This window comes from Pseudopipra pipra, chromosome 13 (genome assembly GCF_036250125.1).
Source record: "Pseudopipra pipra isolate bDixPip1 chromosome 13, bDixPip1.hap1, whole genome shotgun sequence".
Classification (NCBI taxonomy): Eukaryota; Metazoa; Chordata; class Aves; order Passeriformes; family Pipridae; genus Pseudopipra; species Pseudopipra pipra.
The window spans coordinates 3,002,280-3,022,238 of NC_087561.1; the positions used below are offsets into that span (position 1 = coordinate 3,002,280).

At 37.7% G+C, this 19,959-nt stretch overlaps 1 protein-coding gene across 2 annotated transcripts in view; it reads left to right on the forward strand.

The window, feature by feature from the left end:
• Positions 1-19,959, forward strand: part of TEX11 (testis expressed 11) — a 29,411-nt gene that overhangs the window by 3,792 nt on the left and 5,660 nt on the right. For both annotated transcript variants that reach the window (XM_064669692.1, XM_064669691.1), the window contains exons 5-24: positions 387-467; positions 552-671; positions 2,152-2,232; positions 4,413-4,498; positions 5,831-5,888; positions 6,642-6,737; positions 8,562-8,643; positions 9,231-9,309; positions 9,995-10,146; positions 10,900-10,985; positions 12,049-12,186; positions 12,656-12,758; positions 13,870-13,994; positions 14,786-14,871; positions 15,535-15,588; positions 16,016-16,056; positions 16,646-16,732; positions 18,352-18,422; positions 18,960-19,076; positions 19,846-19,918. In XM_064669692.1, coding sequence (XP_064525762.1) covers positions 387-467; positions 552-671; positions 2,152-2,232; positions 4,413-4,498; positions 5,831-5,888; positions 6,642-6,737; positions 8,562-8,643; positions 9,231-9,309; positions 9,995-10,146; positions 10,900-10,985; positions 12,049-12,186; positions 12,656-12,758; positions 13,870-13,994; positions 14,786-14,871; positions 15,535-15,588; positions 16,016-16,056; positions 16,646-16,732; positions 18,352-18,422; positions 18,960-19,076; positions 19,846-19,918 — 1,816 coding nt within the window. The remainder of the gene's footprint in view (positions 1-386; positions 468-551; positions 672-2,151; positions 2,233-4,412; positions 4,499-5,830; positions 5,889-6,641; positions 6,738-8,561; positions 8,644-9,230; positions 9,310-9,994; positions 10,147-10,899; positions 10,986-12,048; positions 12,187-12,655; positions 12,759-13,869; positions 13,995-14,785; positions 14,872-15,534; positions 15,589-16,015; positions 16,057-16,645; positions 16,733-18,351; positions 18,423-18,959; positions 19,077-19,845; positions 19,919-19,959) is intronic.

Below are 19,959 nucleotides of genomic sequence, written 5' to 3' on the forward strand. Positions count from 1 at the left end.
CTTGAGGAAAGATAAAATTGATGATCCCGTTTTTTCCCTTTTAAGAGAACAAAGTACAGGCTGAAGTGGGACCTGTATTTTACCTTGCTGAGACAGTGGAGTTAGGAATGTCTGGTTAGCATCACATCTTTTCACAGGGCAAAATGTGTTATGAGCAACACGTTCATTTATTTCAGTATGTTATAATATTGTTGAGGAGGGCACCATAATTCTTATGCTGCATCGAAGTGTTCAGGACTTCATTCAGAAGTGAGAGTTGCTGGTCAGAAATTGCAGAGCTGAAGTACCCTTGTGCTGTGTTAGATACACCTCAAGAAAATGAGATCTTACCTTGCCTTTCTTGAAAGTGACTATTTTCATAAAGGACTTACCATTTTCTCCTTCAGATGTCTATGAAAACTGGGAAAGGATGGATAGATGTTGGAAAAGCTGACCTTGCTGATGGATTTCTAGAGAATGCCGTGGGTGTAAGTTTTAATTTCCAGTTTTAATTTCTTACATACACACCTCTTTGTAAGTTCCTTGGGTGATGCCTGTGCTTTGTTTTCCAGAACATAGAGAAGCTGTATGCAAAGTTACGTAAGGGGAGCGATGGTGAAGCAGATATTCATGAGCACAGAGCTGATGTGGAGAATAACCTTTTCAAAGTACTCTCTTATCAAGCTGAATCAGTACGTGTTCTTCACAGTTTTCCTTATAAGTCGTGAGAGGTATAGAGGGAAACTCTGACCCAGTTATTAGATACCTGAATGCTTGGCATTGAAGACTTGCTGAGGGATATGTTTCCTTCACTTAGATGTAAGATAGCAGATCTCGTGCCTGCATTCAGTGTTGCAATCTTTTAATGATTTTTAATTTCCCCTGATTTATCGCAGTCATTTTTGCCGTGGTGTTTGTATCTTCCAGTTCAGATTTGTTGCTCTATGATTTGGCTGGCAAGGCTGTTTGTAAAATAAACAGCTGCCTGTATGAATCATAAATGTGTCAGTTCCAACAGTGTCCTGTGCATGGCTGAAGAAGAGGGGTAGGACTGGCGTGGAGCCTGGCTCCCCCAAGCTGAGTTCATGTCACATGTACACTTTTGCTGTGTAGTCACTTAGAACACTCATCATACTGCATTTATATTTGCAATTAGGCTGATGAAGGTATATGAAGGTGGTATTCCTGGCAGCACATAGCCAAGGTCCATATCTAACAAGTATTTGCACTTGTACAAAGTCTTCTGCAACTTACAACTTTGATGACTCTGCAAACTCATGAACATCCTCAAAGCTGTTAATATTATATGCCATCAGAGATCCTGCTATGCATGAATACCCTCTCTTCCATGACCTCATACATGCTACTTTCCACATATGAAGGCTTTAAGCAGTGGGAGAATCAGTACAAAATTACAAGATCTGGAAATAGCAATTTCCGTGATGTTTGATATTTTGTTTGAAGTCTTAACCTCTGGCATGGTACAGCGAGGTAAGAGTCATGGTGATAGTTTTTAAAAAAACAAGCCTGGCCCAATATGACAGAGGCCTGAAAAAGTGCTAAAGGTTTTCTAGGGCATAAACAAGACAAATTACAGTAATTCCAAGTATGTAATTTAGAAATTCTAAGCTTTGTGAGGAATTGCTGTGCCTGACTGAAGTGTCTGAGTCCTTTATCAATGCTGTAGAGTATGAGAGACATAGGAGTGTTAATACAAAAAAATGTAGTTTCCTGCTTTTGTTGATCACATTGCTGACCCCAGTATCTAGAAGGGGAGTGGTATCTCCAAAATTCTCAGGAGCTGCCTTAAACAGGCCAAAGCAGTGCCCAGAATTTTTAGTTTGGTCATGGAGACAAAAAGGAGAGGTGATGAAAGATTTTCTGAAATGCTATATCATCTTAGCATCTGAATGATCTTGTCCCATGCATTTGGCCTTTGCACACTACCTGAGGACTGCAGTGATTTTCTGGATGACTTTGTCATTTGGCAATATATATGGAAATACACAGAATTATTACAGCACTGTAAGGACAGATATCTAATCCCCGGCTTTGCTTTACTGTGTGTGAAAAACCCAACTCAAGTCCTATTTTAAAGAACCAGTCTTGTAATGAATTTTAAAGACCAGTAGCACACTAACAGCTTATTGGCTTGCTCTGCTGCTTTCTTAGGCTGTTGCGCAAGGGGATTTTCAGAAAGCAATGAGGTGTGTGCAGCGCTGCAAAGATATTTTGATGAAATTGCCAAAAGAAGTAAGTGAAATCATCCTTTCTTTATCATTCCAAACTTCAAGAACCTGCTTTCCTCTCTATCTGTTAAGGAATGACATGTGCCATATAAAATTTTGAAGAGTACTCTGAACTGTGTGTCTCTTGTGGTTGGTTCCTCTGGAATTTTCTTACTAAAAATTTTGTGTGAAAACAGCAGGCTTTTTTTTTTCAAAGTGAATTTTTTTTTTCTTGCTTCTCGTGATTGAGAATTTGAAATAGAATGATAAACTCTTCCTAAACAATAAGAAGACAAATCCACAAGCAAGGCAAAAAGATTTCTGAATTGAATATGCCACTTGCTCTTCTACAGAACCGGCTGCATTTTACATCTTGATCTTCTATCTTCATTTGTACCCATATGAACTTTTGCCTGGGGTCAGATGGGCCAAGAGAAGAGCTGTTACTAAGTTTTTGATATGCAAGTCTATTACTACCCTCAGTATTAATCTTAATTTTCATGAAACTGTAGAGGCTTTCCATTGCACTAGACTGTGTTTTTTGTATTTCTTGTGACACAGATAAAACAAACTATCATATGCAGACTAATTCTTTGTTGGCAAAGATAAAAGTCTAATATGTTTATATCAGAATAAACTTTCCCACATTTATTTTCTTCTGCTTACATGTTTTCCCAGTACTTAGGAAACACTTTGTTCCTGTCTCTGTAGGCAATAGAATTCAAAGAGGCAGATGCAAATCCTGAAAGGGAAGTATGGGAAATACGGTAGAAGATTATTTGGGTTTTTAATCAGTTTAACTGATTTTAAATTGGGTTTTGTGATCCACAGGCCTCGTTCACATGCATCTGAGTGGTTGCAGGGGTCTGGCTTTGATCTGAATCATAAGAGCAGAGCTTCTTACTGTGAATTCTTGAAAATGCTCACTGGGGTCTTTGCATTCCTGCTCTCATTTAACTGAATTTAATCCTTTCCGCTTGATCTCCTTCATTAAACAATATTAAACTTCTCATAATAAATTGTCTTCACAAACCAGGAGCACTGATGCAGACGAGGGAAGGTTTCTGATCATGAGAGATAAAATTTACTTCTGGTTTAAAGAGAGAAATAAGAAAAAGGAAAGAGCTAATGATTGCTGAGTGAAACTTTTGGATTGCTGGGTAGCTGTCAGTCCTTAACTCTGCCAGAGTCCCACTGCACCAGAGAGCACCTGGAGAGTATCCCAAGGAAATCGTTGTGTTACAGTGGTGTGTGGCACCCCAGACCAGCTGGAGAGGATTTGCAGCTTGTGGATCATCAGTAGTCTGTGAACCAGTACTCAGTACAGCCAGCTTTTTGTTCTGGAAAGAAAACATTCACAAGGGGACTTATGAAAAATAAGGGATTCAAATCTTTTTTTGTGTTTATGCTTACTGAGTCTGTGCTTTTGCAAAGAAATAATAAATTTGAAGCAAGATGTTGTACTACCTTTCTCATTTTTGCCTGAGTCACTTGCAAGAAACATCATTTATACTTGGGAAAAAAAAAAAGTTACCGCAGAGACAAAATGGATGTAAATATTGGCAGCCTGCTAGCATATAAAATGATTTTTCTGTCTCTTCTATGGGTGACATATGACAGCTGCAAATAATTTCAAAGGAAAGACAAGTTGTTATGAACAGATGTTGCCAGGGCTGATTGGTAAAGCAGAAAGCAACAGTGCTCTGAATAAGCAAGCATTCAAAAATGGTTTTCTCCTAAAACTTTAGATGCAGATGATTGTTTTTAACCCCAAAGAGACATGCTGGGAAGAAGCCTATCATGGAAGAGGTAGAGTCCTCTTCACTGAAATATATTAAACTTTTGTTGTCATTTTTAAAAATGAGGTTGTAATATTCCAGTTTTTCCTCTCAAGTTTTAATTTTTGTTGTTTATTTTACACAGTTCCAGTGCTTTCAGTGTGATTTATTGAGGAACTTTGTGTTCCTTGTGTGTTTCAAGATCCTGCTGTTTTGTGTGTCCTGGACTGGTTAATGATGCTTCCCTTTCCTACACAATTATAGTTCCATTTTAGTCATGTTCAATATCTCCTTGTAAAAGGCCAAAAGTGATAACTGTGGTTATTTCTTTGAAATAAAATGCATTTTAAAGAACATGAGGCTGGAGTTCCACAGATCTAAAGATGTTTTACAAGAACATTATAGAAGCAGGAGTCTTTTATTGCAGACCTGTTACCTGTCAATCCTCTGCTACAATTTTGGAGTGGAAACCTATGAATCCAAGAGGTATGAAGAGAGCTCCTTCTGGCTCAGGTAATGTGCAGGGACAAACAAAATAAAATCCTGCTTTTGAGATGTAAAAATATATGTGAAGGAAAGAGGAGAGCAAGGGAAAGTAGAGGCCTGATTAAAAATGTGAGAATAAAAGATTTTAGCTGAACCAAATTAGCTGAGCAGATACTTTGGGGTGATCATACTCTGTTGCCTAAAATTTATGTCTGCTTCCCACATTGATTACCATGTCATTAGAATGAAATCTTTCCATGGTTCTCATCAATTCTCTCCCTAAGACTTCTTCAAAAAAGATTATTTTCCTGAAGAGGCTGTTCCCAGTTCTTGTGCCATTCATAAATGACAGTGAAGGGATTTGAAAACTTTGGAAGAGAGTAGATGAATTCTTCTGACCAGTTTTAAACTGATCTGTTTTAAACAGTATTTGAATTTCTCATGAAGAGGTGCTTCATTGAGAGCAAATCCATGACTGATGAAAAACACAAACATCAAGGTGAAAAAGGAAACGTTAGAGATGGGCTGGGTAGGATCCAAATAACTATTGTGGTACTACTAAGGGTGAGAAAAGGTAGGCTATCAGGAAGAGTATCCTCGTGCAATGGTCACAGCCTCAGCACAGAAAATTTGGGTTTATGTCTTCTTGTTCTTTTTCTTTTAAATGGTCAAAAGAAAATCAGTGGCAGCATAAAAAATCCCAAATAATTGTGGTCACATATGTTGTCGCAGAGGATTTGCGACAACAAAGTAGAAATGCTTAGAATTAATTACAGATAGTGCTTCGAAGATAATTTTATGTTTTATTCTTGTGGAAAATGAAATACCAAATCCCGATGACAGAATTTGAGGAGGAAATAAAGCTTCGCAAAGTGAAAATGATCTGGTGGAAGAGATGTGGCTCCATCTAGTGGGTTAAGATTTCTCTGATCTGAGAACATATTAGATCAGGAAACAAATGCCCAGTTATTGTTTTTCTTTCTAGTAGTTCTTTATTTAGAATCTGGTTTTGTGGAGTTACTCCAGAGTTTTCTCCTGAGTGGTCCTTTGTGCTGCCATTTAAGCATTTAGAAGGTGAATGGGGAATCATGACTCCCAGGTTCTGTCTCTGCTATTGATCTGCTGTGATCTTGAGACCAGTCATGAATAGCTTTTGTGTATGACTATATTCTGTGTCAGGTGAGAATGAGAACACTTGCTTCTACAAAATCTCTGTGGTTAAAACTGTGTGAATACTTAGTTTGTGCGATTGATGTGGTTTCTAACTGGTTAAGAATAGGAATATTGCACCTATCAGAAGACTGACTGAATTTATCTCTCTTATCCCATTTGTTTCTGACTTTCGCTTATCATTGACAGCCAGAGTTATGACATTGGGAAGATGGACATGAAATATTCTGTTGGCAAAGAAATGCAGGTAAGAAATAGAGAAATATCTGCTTTCAAATAGAAGGATTTTGTTAAACTGACTCCAGTGTATCATCTGCCTCTTATGTGCCAAACCTGACCAGTGATTTCTTGGCCTCCTTTTTAGAATTTGCTATGAAGTTTGGCAGAGTTGCAAGTTCAGTTGCTATGAGCATCAGTCTGAGAGCTCAATCACTGATGAGTGCCCTTAAATCACATTTGAATCTAGACCCTGAAAGACCATCCCTTCTTCCCTTCCCCTTCTTTCAGTACATCATCAGTTACAGCTGTGTCATTTCTGATAGATGTTTGTCTGCCTCATTGAGAAGTTTATTAATCCTTTTACTCCCCACAGCGGATATGGAGATTTTAATCTCTTCCTCTTTATATAAATAATTTATGTATTTGAAAACCATTATAATGTATGTCTTTATCTTGTTTGGTTTTGTTTCTTTCTTTGTTTGTTTTTCTCTCAGTGAAGTGTGTCCCTCCTGCTCTTTCAATTTCTTCCTTCACTCTGCTTTTTCCAGGTCTCTGATTTTCCTTGCTACCCTTCTGTTCTCCTCTGAACTCTGATTCATGTCCTGTGTGTACTGCAGTGCTTTAAGACTGGATATGTTTCATAACTGAGCAATCTCCTTATATGCCTGATACGAGGCAGGCAATTTTTTGACTCAAAGAGCTTTTATTTTTCATGACCTTAGAATTTAAGTCTTTTCTATTCATATGTATGTTCATATGTGGCTATTTCTTTCCTTTCCAGGCTAAAGTGCTACGTTTGTTAGCCACAACCTATTTCGAGTGGGATTGCACTCTGCACCTTGACAAGGCATTGAAAGCCATAAACTTGGCAAATCAGGTATAATGTGTTACTCTTTTTATGGATTGCAATAGATGAAACTCAGGCATTTATTAACATAATATGGACCACATTAAACACTTGACAACAGATGGAGGTGTAGTTTTCTTTAGTTTTTTTATACTCCTAAGTACGTTTTGGTGTTCCCAGCTCTTTTTGTAGAGGAACACTTCTTTGTGTGTAGGTGTAGAGCTGCCTTACTGCCTCCTGTCTATTAACAGTGAGGCCCTTTGATGATGACATGACTAAGATTTCTCTGACGTGTCGTGTGAGTCGACCCAGAGAGGCGGTTGAGACAGCCACGAACCCGCAGCTGACACACAGAGAGTAAATTTATTTCTGTTACCTCCTTAACTGGGGATCCCCAAAGCCACACCCAGGCAGAGGCACATGGGAGGACAGAAAGGCAAATTTAACTTGGGGCCATGCCAGAGGATCACAGGCCGTTCACACGGGCTTATCAGGGCTTATCACCTGCAAGGTCACTGGAGCCATTTACAGTCACCAGTCTTCTGCTTTGTGACCCCTTCCTCCCAACACCTGTATTCATGAGAACTGTACAAACAGAGGAACTGCAGCGTGGGCCACCTGAGGTCTATACCAGTTTTTCTGCTCCTCTTTTCTTGCTTTGGGTTATAATGGATAAGTCCATACTACTTTTTGAGGTCCCATCTGTACAAATATTTGAGCAAGCACCAGAGTTCTGTTTTGAAAGCTGTAGCTGTGCTACGTCAGTTTTATTTCAAACAATTAGTTTAGCTATTGCACTTTACTAACACGACTGTATTTCTTCTGGAACCTGAAAAATGAGGTGCATAAGCATACCAGCTACCCTGAAGGAATATATCTTATATCTCTAAGCAGTCATTAAAGTGAGGCATCTTGACCTTGTATAAATTCTGTTTCCCATATAAGGACTTTAATTAATTTCGTGCTTCTCTCTGTTCAGGTTAGTGTAAATAAAATTTGAAACATTCCTATTTGTCTTTGGTTGGTAATTTAAAAATTTTCATTATCTGTTTCATAAAAAACAAGTTTTCAGTATAAAATTTTGTTTTAAATGAAAGCTCAAATTCATTTTTCCACATGCTGTTAGAACTTTCAGACAGATCATGATGCATGTGCTCATGAGATCAGGATAAAAGGCAGTGTATTTTAGTCATTCAAATAACATGCTACTACAGTATAGAAGCCCTTTGTCTTTTTCTGTTGTATTTATTATCACAAAACTTTTTGAGATGGAAAGTGTTTTTATCATGGTTTTTGATAAATGTACATTTTAATATTATATGAGGGTATGGAAAACTAGAAGAAAATGTTTATTCTAGAGCCTGAAATTTGTAGTTTTAGGGAGAGCTGTAGTATACAGTCTTCATTATTTCCAGTTGTTTCCATTGTTATTCCCTCCTAAGTTTCTTCTTCTTCTAAGCTACTTTGAATTCTACTTATATTAATTCTAAAGTAATCCAGCCAATTCACACATAGGAAAGAAGGAAATATTTCTATCACTGGGTACTGTTCAGCTTCTATTTAAAAGTATCAAAACCAGGCCACAGCAAAATGAAAATCATACATCTCTTGTTTAGTTGTTCTCATGGCCTTTGGCAGTATAAGAATAAATAATAAAGATGCACATTGCAATTAGGAAGAAAATATTACGTAAGTTGCCTACGTCTTGCTTCAGTCATTAAAATGGAACTGAAGAGTGCAGTGGGGAGTATGTGATTTCTTAATATTTGTCTGTGTTATGAATGTGCTGTACTCTCACAGGATCTGTGTTCTACAAAGAGCTGTCCAAGTAATGTGTTGTTTGTCACTGTGCAGGAGGATACGCATCCAGCAGGGTTTTTTTTGAAAGTTAAAATTCTTCTTAAAAGTGGAGCGTCAGATGAAGATATCAATGCAGGTATCACACCTCTGTTTAGGTTTCATAGTAAGGTCCTATTATTCCATATCCAGGAAGACTGTGTTGTACATAGGAAAAAAAATCCTTTCTTGTGTGCTTTGTTGGAATCTTCATTAGTTAAATGTCGTTCTGGTTTTGGAGTGTGAGACATAGTGGTCATTGTTCCCAAAGGAGTTATCCAGATGCTGATTTCAGTTTGCAATATGATCCTGCACACAGCCTGGGCACTAACCTCAGTCTCAAGTCATTCCTCCTGGATAAGGGCGGGATATTTTGATGGAAGGCAGCATGAGGCAAAAGATTGTGCTACTAATGCAGCCTCTGCTGTTCCTGTTTAAAGAAGGAGGACTAGAATTCCAGGGCTATCAGTCTGTCACCTTTCTGTAGTACTACATTAGCTGAACTGGGAAAGTCAAAACACAATAGACATGTTTTATTCTTCCTTTTGTTTTAGATCTATTATATTGTAGTTGTTTTTTTCCATTTTATTTCTGTCTTTGAAAGAAGCTGTAAGAGCTAAATGGTAGTTTGAGTAGTTAAGTGTCAAAGTTGATTAAATAATCTCAAGTGTTTTGTGTTCTGTCTAGCTCTCGCAGAATTCCTGCATTTGGAGATGTCTTTAGACTTCTGTTTGAATACTGCTAAACTGCTGCTGGAACATGGAAGGTAGGAAAGCATCATTAAGTGGGCTAAACACAATGTTTGGAGTTTGTAGGTGTTCCTTTGTAAGCAAAGAACATCGTATTATACAGTCATGCTTTATTTTAAATAAAAGCTCACTGAGATAAGGTAAACAGTTTTGAGAGGGAGCCTGTCATTCCTGTAGCAGGTGATACTGATTATGACAGCAACAAAACAGGGAGTAAAATAAGTTTAGTGGCAGTCTGCAGTGCTGTAGCCTTACTTTGGAATGATTAAGATTCCCCGTGTTGTTTTAATATATGTCTGGAATTATCGGACTGAAATCTTTCTTCTAAACAACCCTCAGAATGAGTTTGGGGTCCTAGAATCGTTCTTGTGAAAAGCAGTAGAAGTATGAACAAGTTACAGCAAAATAAATAGAGGCATGAAATCTCCCCCTGTTGAATGCTCCCTCATAATTACCTATGTATATGCTTCTGTCTTGAAGCAAATGGGAGGAGTAAACTCCCTTGTGAATACGGTGGAACAAGTAAGTGCTAATAGGAAGCTGCCATTGAATAGATGAACTGTAATAAATTCATACCTTGATTCATTCTGTCAGTGTGATTGAATGAGAAACGTTCTGCATGGCATGAATATGTGAATATCTAGAATGGAAAATTAACAGCTCTTCTGGTGCAGACTCTTAAAAATGCATCTGTTTGAATAGGGAATCAGTTGGTCTTGATTTTCTGAAATCTGTTCCTGAACGATTTGAATCTTCACCTGACCTTGGAAAAATTACCCTGCTCCACATCGAGTTCCTGTTGCAGAATAAGAGGGAGCTGCTTGCTAAGCAGAAGATTGAAGAAATTATTATAGGTCTGTATCCGTCTTTTGCTGCTGTTTACTGAAAGCTGGATGTGGTTGGCTAAGGTCTTGAATTTTAATTTTCACTTTTTTTGCTTATTCTCATCTTTCTTTCTCTTTGTGTCTGTTTTCCCTTAAGTTTCTTCTACATGGCAGCTCTCAACTTCATAACAAATGACAATCGTGATAAAGCTCAGGGTTAAATTCATTTGCTACAGCAATTCCTCCTTCTTAGTGCAGACTCTGTGACTGCCACATGTGGGATTAGAAACATTTACGAGAAATTCTGTGTAATGTTAATACTTTGTCCATCCAGCCCAATGTATTTTTGTTTTTCAGTATTAAAACAGGTTGCAGGTCCTTGTTTGAGCAGCTGAATAGCAGTTTATTTTTCATGTCTGTGGCACCTGTAGCACTGTAATATTTTTGGACTGTCAGATCTGCTGTAAAACAGATCCTGTCTCACACAGCATCAAGCTAGGAGCAAGAGCCACATTTACATTGTTCAAGCTTGAAAATATTTTTCTCTTACCCACAGGGGTTTTTTTTTTGAGTTTTGTTTGGGTGGGTGGGGTTTTTTTGTTTGATAGTTGTTTTTTTCAGGAACAAAAATGAAGCACTGGGTCCTGACTGAAACTATTGCTGTGTGCTATGTTGAGTTTTTTGTGGTAGGCTATGGGACAGTCTTTCTCAGATAGTTCTTAGATGCTTTTCAGTGTACTTGTTAAAGTTCTTGTAAAGTGATGATTTGTAGTATCTTTTCAGGTCATTATACTGGGAAACAGCTGTTGCCTGAAACCTTGAATCAGCTGCACATCATCTTGTGGGACAGAGCTGCCAAACATTATGAGGTTTGGGACCAAACAGTAGTGTTCTTATTTATATCAGTGAAAATGAAAATCTCTTTCTGACCTCTTTGATACATCTATTTTTGGTTAAAGTGCAAACTGTTACTAAGATCCTTGTTCCAGCTGGCACTAGTTTTATTTTCATCCATCTGGGTGCTGTTTTCTGTTACAAAATCGAGTTTCAGGTAGCCTCATCTCAAGGTTTGTGCATGGGAAGTTGTGGCTAGAATTCCTTTTCCAGCTGGATCCCTGTATGTCTGTGGGGCCTGGTGGGATTCATGCAAGGGTACTCAAAGAGCTGGCTGGTGTCATTGTGAGGCCTCTCTCAATGTTTTTTGAACGGTCTTGGGGATCTGGAGAGATCCCAGTTGACTGCAGGCTGGCAAATGTTATCCCAGTTTTCAAGAAGGGCAAGAAGGACGACCCTGGAAACTACAGGCCTGTCAGTCTCACTTCAGTGCCTGGTAAAATTATGTAGATTATTCTGGGAGTTATTGAAAAACACCTGAAGGACAATGCAGTCATTGGTCATAGCCAACACTAGTTCAGGAGGGGGAAGTCCTACTTGTCAAACTTAATTTCCTTTTAGGACAAGGTCACCCACCCAGTTGATCTGGGAAGCCAGCTGATGTAATCTCTTTGGATTTCAGTAAAGCTTTGGATACTGTCTCTCACAGTATCTTGACACTTACAAACTGTATGAAATGTAACAAAGGCAAGTGCCAGATTCTGCACCTGGAGCAACCTGGATGTACAGACAGACTGGGGAATGAGAAGCTGGAAAGCAGTGCCATGGAAAGGGACCTTGGAGTCCTGGTTGATGGCAAGTTGAACATGAGTCAGCAGTGCCCTGGCAGCCAGGAAGGGCAACCTTGTCCTGGGGGGGCATCAGGCAAAGCATGGTTCTTCTGGGGGAAAAGTTACACTAGAATATACCTGACTCTCTCAATCTTTCATTTTCTATGACCTTTTTTTAAATAAAAATTGGGAGGACAGAGGTAGTTTAATCACCCAAATAAGTTTGTGTTTGTTTGGTTTTTTTTTGTTCTGGTTTTATATTTCCTAGGAGAAAAACTATTCTGAAGCCCTTCACTGGTACAATTATTCTGTCAGCTTCTACACACCTAGGCAGATAGATCAGAACTTGGCCAAGCTGCAGAGGAACATGGCTTCTTGCTATTTTCATCTGAAACAAATTGACAAGGTATATTTAGTACATGTGTAGGCATATTTATGTATTTATTTGCATTGTTTTTATTTTGTAGCTATGTCATTGGGACTAAATTTACATCTGCAGAGAAGTGCACCTGCTTTACCCATGCAGGCTTTCTTGGTTTGGAGGTGTTAAACCTCACAGTTCAAAGTGACAGAAGGGAGTTTAATATTTCAGGATTCTCAGGGCTTCTCTTGCTTTCTGAATCTGTAGCTCTGATTTTGAGAAATTGGCTCTTTCCTTTCTGGTCATTGTCAGCCTTCAGTGCCATCTTCTGGTCTCATCACTTTTCTTTCAAGGGAGGATGTTGCCAAACCAAACTTGTTGAGTAATTATATAAATATCAACAATGTAACCATAACATTTTCCATATCTTTTTAGCCCTTTTCTGTTGCAAATTATGTACTACTAGTTTCAAGATGTTTTTGTACTGATTTCCTTTAATCTTTTCTGTGAATAGGCTAAAGAGGCAGTTAGAGAAGCAGAGAGGTGTGATCCAAACAGCATCTTTACTAAATTCAGTGTCTATAAGATTGCAGTGATGGAGAACGACACTGATAAAGGTAAAACTTGAAAGATAAAGGGTCCACTATAAGGAGAAGAACTGCTAAATATGTTCTAAATATGTTAGAAAATACTAAACAGATTTGGACTGTTTATCTTGAGAAAGACACAGTAGAGAGTTGCTAGAAGAAGTGTCTCTGAAGTCATTGAAACTGTCAGGCTGCAGATTTAAATTTTCAGAGTGGGTTGTTTTTTGCACAGAGCTTGTGAGATGTAGAGTCCATTGCTGTATTTGATATTGTCTGGATGGAGCCTCTGGCTAGGAAGTCTCTAATCTTCCCATGGGCAGAAGTTGTAGTAGCAATCCAGGGTGAGAAGCATTGTATGTTCACTGCTTTTCATATATTTTTGTATCCATATACAATATAAAAAAGGATACTGAGCTAAATGAACCTTAAGGGAACCATTATGACTGCTCTTAATTCCTCTGGACAAATAAAGCCTGGAATTACCAAAAAAACCCATGAATTACTGAGATGACTTGCAGAATGACATATCTCTGTAGCCTCTTTCTTTTTTATAATGAGTTCTGCTATTTCGTATTTTAACGAGAATCTGAGCTCAAGTAATGAAAATTGAGAAACACAGTCTCTGCTTGCTTAGAATACAGAATAACACGCAGATCTTATTTTCCAGTGAGTTCTCTGCCAATTAATTCTTCTCTATACATCTTTTAATGAGAGCATAATTTGTTCACATAATATAGAGTGGGAACCACAGCACAGTGTGAACATAAAAGCAGTGGCACCCTTAGCATGAGCCAAGATGTGGGAGCTTGGAATGACGCCCAGACAGCGTATTAGAGAAAGTCTTCTGTCTTTGGTGACAAACAGTTATTTAGCAGAACAAAAATTAAGATGTGAGATGAGTATCATTTGTATGGCATCCTTATTTCCATAGATTAGCAGCTTGGAAAGCTTTTTGGCACCTCCCTAGGAAGAAATGCAGATTTGTGGAGAAGGGCTGGTATGATCAGGTTTTCTTGTCTTGGTTTTTCATTAAAAAAAAAAAGAAAGATTATAGCCTTCCAGAAGTCATTAAAACAGTAGAACTTTTCACCTTCCAATTGCTTCCATAAAAAATGTTATTTCTTCCCTATGTATCTTTCAGCTGTGGAAGCAGTGGTTGAGATGGGGAAGCTGGCAGAAAAGACATTGCAAAATGAAGACAAGCTGGGAGTGGATAAAAATACAGGCACTAACCTCTTGAGTTTGGCTGCCCAAATTGCATTAGAGGTAGAGCAGATAATGTTGCCTTTACTTTGCTTTGTTGATGTAAGTAGGACAGCTGTAACCTCTTTAACCTGGCCTACTTTTAATATTTCTCTGTATTTCATGGATTTCTAAGTATTTCATGCTTCTGCGACAAAGGTCTCACTCCACTGTGTTGTGTAATGCAAAGTGGAAATTAATTTCTCATAGAAAGAAATGGTATCTTTTAAAATTTCTGCAGAAAAAGAAAGGATTCTGAGTTATAAATCTTGGCATCTGGAAATGACATGGTGTATTTCTGTAAGATTTTCCTTAGCAAAATGTTACGTCGTCTTCTGCCTCCGGGGTTTGATCTTTGATGTGGGAGGGGGAACCTGTGCACAAAACACACAGAAGCCAACAATGAAAGAATGAAAAGTCCTTTGTCCCTCCTGTTTGCCTCTTGGTTGGTGACTTGAGTGATGTCTGAACTGGTTGATTGTATTTTAAGCTATTAGGGCTTTGTTCATAGCCCTGTAAGGCATGAAAGCCTTACCAACCTGTGCTAGTCCTGTTCTTGCCATGGGCTCTCTGTGCATGGAGTCGTGTGATCTCTCCTTAGAGTTTTCTCTGCACTCTGAGGCAATTCTGTGCAGAATCCTTTGTTCTTTTTCCTGCTCATAGACTGCACAGACCTCTGGAATATGTTGTTGCTTTGGGGTTGCTTTGTTTTGTTATTTGTTTTTTTTTGTTGTTGTTGTTGGTTTGGTTTGGTTATTTTTTGTAGTGACTGAGGTAGTGCAGTATATACAAAACATGTTTTAATTTCTTTTCAGAATGACCAGCAAATTGTGGCTATCAAAGCTTTGGAGTATTTGTCTGAACATTTACAAGACTACCAGCAATTATTTGCAGCCTTAAAGTAAGAATTCAGTATATTTACAAGGAAGGAGAAATTGTTCTGGTTTCTTTTTGAAAAATATTATAATGAGGAAAATGGAAAAGTGCTTAGATGAAATGTTATTTAGCAGTCTTTTTGGTGCTGCAGATGTACCTCAAGCCTCAACTCCTGATATCTACAGATGTTGCAAGTCTCTCCCAAGCAAATTATTAGTTTCTCTGAATTTTATGATTATACTGTGGTGTGAACATGTGACCAACAGTGATTTTAATGGAATTGCAATAATATTTTTGGTGAAAATACCAGTTAGCTTATGTCCTCTGATAAAGTGGCATCTTCTTGAAATATTCCATCTTGTTTATAAAAACAAATATTGTGAGACACATGTATTTATTCCAATATTTACTTAAAGCCTTTGTTAAAGTACATTTATTTTAAAGTACATTATTTACTTACTATTACACGATTGCTTACTAATACATGATTTAACAAAGTGATATACAAAACAAGGCAATGGAGTGGGAAATAGCACAATCTTATTCTCAGTTTGACATTTTGAATTCTTCTGTGGGTTCCACGGGCTGATAGCATAAGGAAGAAAAGAGGGATCCCTTCTGGAAAATTAGGACAGAGTACACTGTTGAAAAAAAACCCCCTTGTTTCTTCATTGTCTTTTTTTCTCAGATGTTTGGTTCGTCTGATGTTATCAAAAGTCATGGCAGAAAAGGAAGAGAAAAGGTGAGTCCATTTGCAAAAACACTTTCTTGTTGTACAAATGGTGTAATGTTTTCTTGCTGGGCTTCTTTTCCTGCAGACTAATCAAGAGATCATTTTTTGTGCTAGTAAAATGTCCACCCAGCTGACTTCCCAGCTTGACCTAATGAGATCACATAGGAACATATTTTCTAGTTGTATAACCTTTTCTTTAAATATTTGCTCTTTGCCTTCCTCTCTAATGAATGCATCAGACTGTCAGGTATTTCTAATGAAGGATGTGAGCTAAGCAATCTCTGTAACTTTGACACTTATGTGATATCTTTCAGAAGTTCTGGGTGAGAAGAATGAATATATCCATAATTATGGAGTTGTATTCCAACATAAATAATGTGTTCTGTTGTGAGAAAGCTAATCAATTTTCTGAAACTTAATTTTTCCCCTGTTCTAGAGATGAAGATATCAATTCAATACTGACTTACTTGAACTTGGGTATGCTTTTGTTTAATTTACATTTTTTGGAGTTCTTCCATATGTGAACATTTTATGATATGATTAGGTCCATACCAACAAAATGTTTGGACTCCTTTTGTCAGTCCCAGTTCCCAACTTCCCACTGAAATCAGTGAAAACTAAAACTGGACATTCAACAGTGTTGTGAAGTTGGATCTCAGTGCTACAGGACTTTGCTATTGAAAACTTGCAGTACTACTTCAAGTAGAAGAGAATGAAGAGTAGAATTAAATTAATTAAAGGTTCCTAGAGGAAAGGCCTCAAACCTGTTATTAAATTTAAAAGCCCTCAACTTCTTGTGAAATTAGGTAAAACTTCTCTGCTTAAGACTTCAGTGTCAGTAAACTTTGATGTACTTGTTGGCATCTTCTATAAAATGATGTTTGAGGCACCTTTTGATTTTTTTTTTTTAATAAGGCTTACAGGTGAAAAATATGAGATTTAAGTTGTGAGAGTAAGTCTTCATCAGGAATTACATGGGAGTTTTGGAAACCTGTGTTTTGTAGTGTAATGATTAGGCTTGGAAATGTTTTTGAACATACAAATGTGAACAATACATTTTCTGCAGCTCGCAAGAGACTTGCTGAGTCTTTCATGGAAGAGAAATTTGCAGGGGACATGAGGATCCTTGAAGCTCACTGGTTTAGAAAAGTTGGTAGGTTGCACTCTCAAAATCTAAACTAAATCTCTTCTACCTCCTCTTAACCAGACCTTAAGGAAGAAAGAAGTGTTTAGAGAGGTAGTAGATTTATAAAACTTGTCACCTTTGGCAGTTGCTGCTTTAACTGGTCTTAAAGTTCTCCTGCTGCATTTTCTGTTTTCTGAAACTCTCTGACATGATTTGTGTTTTAAGCCAGTTGTCAAGACAAATGCTCACACAAGGTGTGTTTGCCTGAAGGGGTAGCTGATGCATTATTCCTTTCACTGCAGGAATTGTTGTATATGTCCATGGTACCACTCTTCACAGTTCACCACTTTTCTCTTAGTTACACCTTCTCTACCAAGACTCTGTTGCAGAGGTAAAATTTAAAATCAGGAAAATAGAAAGAATAATGTTTTTCTTAAATGTCTGAAAATAAATGCTGCTAAGAGCAATAAAGAAAAAAAAAACAAAACAACCCTTACTGCTGATCGTGACTATGCATATTCTCATGTAGGCAAAATAAGAATTATGGAGTTCAGATGAGTGTACTGGTATGGTTGGTGCGGGCTGAGTTTATCTCTGCCACTCATACAGACTGTCTTCATTTGTCCTTTAAGTCAGCAGTCCTGGAGTTTGCCTTGAACTACAGTACAGTGTCTGAAATCTAAACAGCAAATATTATCACAGATAAAGTGTTTTCTAGTGGAAAATGCAGCTCCCATGGAGCTGTACTAAGCTTTATCCAAAGTGTTGTCTCTGGATCCTCATTTTGTAGTCTTTGTTACAGTGTTTTGGTAAAGAATCAGTGCGCTTGCTGTCTATAAATAAAACCAATTTTTCAGAGTCTTTCTTCTATCAGAATATACAGGAGAGAAAACAGCTGAAATCAATAACAGAAGACATCTGCTTTTGCACACATCCTCACAATGTAACCGTGCTCCAATAAAGAGGAGCAAAGTGGGGAGAGAAGCAGCAGAGGTCAAATACAGTGACCATGAGCATGAATGGAATCTGTGGTGACCATGACCTTTCCAAGACAGCATTCTTACTCACAGAATAAACAAACTGGAGACTACAAAACCATGTCCTAGTGGATAAATTAATGTGAGAGTTACTGTAGAATCTGAGCATTTAATTGGGTCAGGTTCTCCTACATAAATTATTTGATTGTCTTTAGCTGCTCGTCCATTTACTACTCAAAGAGTTGTGTGCTTAATTGCCCTGTATTTGACCTTGCTGGGGTAAAATGAAAAATGTTTCAAGGTGTGGGGTTTTTTTCATTTTTTTATTTGTCTTGGGAATATTGTTTAACACTTGCATTCATTGATATGCTAGCTTAGTTTACTAATTTAAGAAAATGCTTCTTCCAGTTCGTGCTCTTGTGAGCAGGGTGTGTGGTAGGTGGGATACTTGGTTGTGATGAAATTATCAAGACAAAGTTTGAAAGCATGAACAAGCTATTTTAACAAATCACTAATAACAGTATTTCTTACTGTTAAATGAGCTGTTGATGACATTTTGATTAAGAAATAGAACTGTAGAATGTGAGCTGCTTATTGCTAGAATTTGATGGGCACACATGTAACAGTGAAGATTTTTATTCTAGTCTCTATTTTTTTTGTCTTTTTTAGCTTGGAACTTAGCTGTACAGTTCAAGGACAGCCCTGAAAAGATGAGGGAGTTTTTTGTACTGTCTTTCAAGGTACTTTTGCTCATAGTGTCTCTAATTGAGGAATATTTTCATCTGTCTGATTCTTTTAGAAGTCACATTCATGTTTTGGGTATCTCCATGGAGACATGCTTGTGTGCTCTGAAGGAGATTGACTTGTAATACAAAATGTGTGCATTATTGTCAGAATTTTACATTCTGTTGCTTAAAAATGTAATAGGAAACTTAGACTTCAATGAGAATTTTCTGAAATAAATGCATTCTGATGTTTGGAAACTGTATCGTTAATACAAAATGTTAAGTACTTGAGTCCTAATCTCCATGCAGAACTTCTTACCAACACTGTCAGTTTTGCATGTGTTTGTAGAGAGGAAACTCCAACTCTGCTTTACACTTTATATTTAAATAATCTTTTTGTGTAATTGCACAAGTAAAATTGCAATATAACTATATACAACTCGTGACTAACTCCAGAAAGTGTCACAGAGGAGAGTCAGCAGTCATCTGTTCATGAGCAAATTGCTTTATAAGGGTAAAATTCTCATTACCTTCTCCTATTTTTGGTGTCAGTTGTCCCAGTTTTGTCCCTCTGACAAAGCTGTTCTGATTGCTCAGAAGACATGCCTGTTAATGGCAGCTGCAGTTGATCTGGAAATGGGAAGACAGCAAGTAACACCTTCAGAACAGGTAGGGCAAGTTCTGTTAAATATTTCTCTGTGTGCTGGTTTTGGAGTCTGTTTTTTCATTCAGAATGGGATATTGTGGATGTAAGCAAGGGAACATTTCATAGTTAATTAGAATCAATGCACCTTTCCAGACAATTTTAAATGTTGGATTTCTGTAAATCAGTTCTGTTGACTTCAGTGGATTTGAACAGATTTATATCAGCAAAGGGTCATAGTAGTACCTTCTCTTACATGAATTTCAATTTACTGTATATATTATGTGAGGAATCTGCTGCTAAACATGGGCTGGTCAGACAATTACTGCTGTTGCTGAAAGCCAGTATGGTTGTGATAAAGCTTACAGTTTATTTTTGTTTTTATGCATACATGTTTTGGTGGGGGGAGGGCATTGTGCTCCCTGTGGTAGGAAGATTAAGGAAAATGTCCAGTGGTTGTGAAGGAAGTACTGAAGTCTGGTGTGGAGTGATTATAAAACTCCTGTGGAGCGGGATGCACAGTCTCACTAGCACTGTTTTATGCTTGGGAGATAAAAAAAAATAGGCCCCATAGGAACATGTATGGTTCTTTCTGGACCAGTGGAACATTGCATTTGTCTGAGATGTGGAGGTCTTTGAAAAAGTGAAAAAAAAAAACCCAAAACAATAACTGATACAGGTGCTTTCTTAATTTTTTTTATAATGAGATATAAAGGTGTCGTTAGTTGTGACATAATCATTCCTTTTGCTTTTAAAACGGTGACAAAAAATGTCTTCTTAAATTTTGTAAAATAGATGGAGCTTTTTAGCCAGGCCCTTCAACATCTTCAGACGTGCAAGGAGATCTGGAAGGTTCTGAAATTAACAGGTAAGCCACGAAGTGTGGCTGTTCAGCACATGTAACTCTTA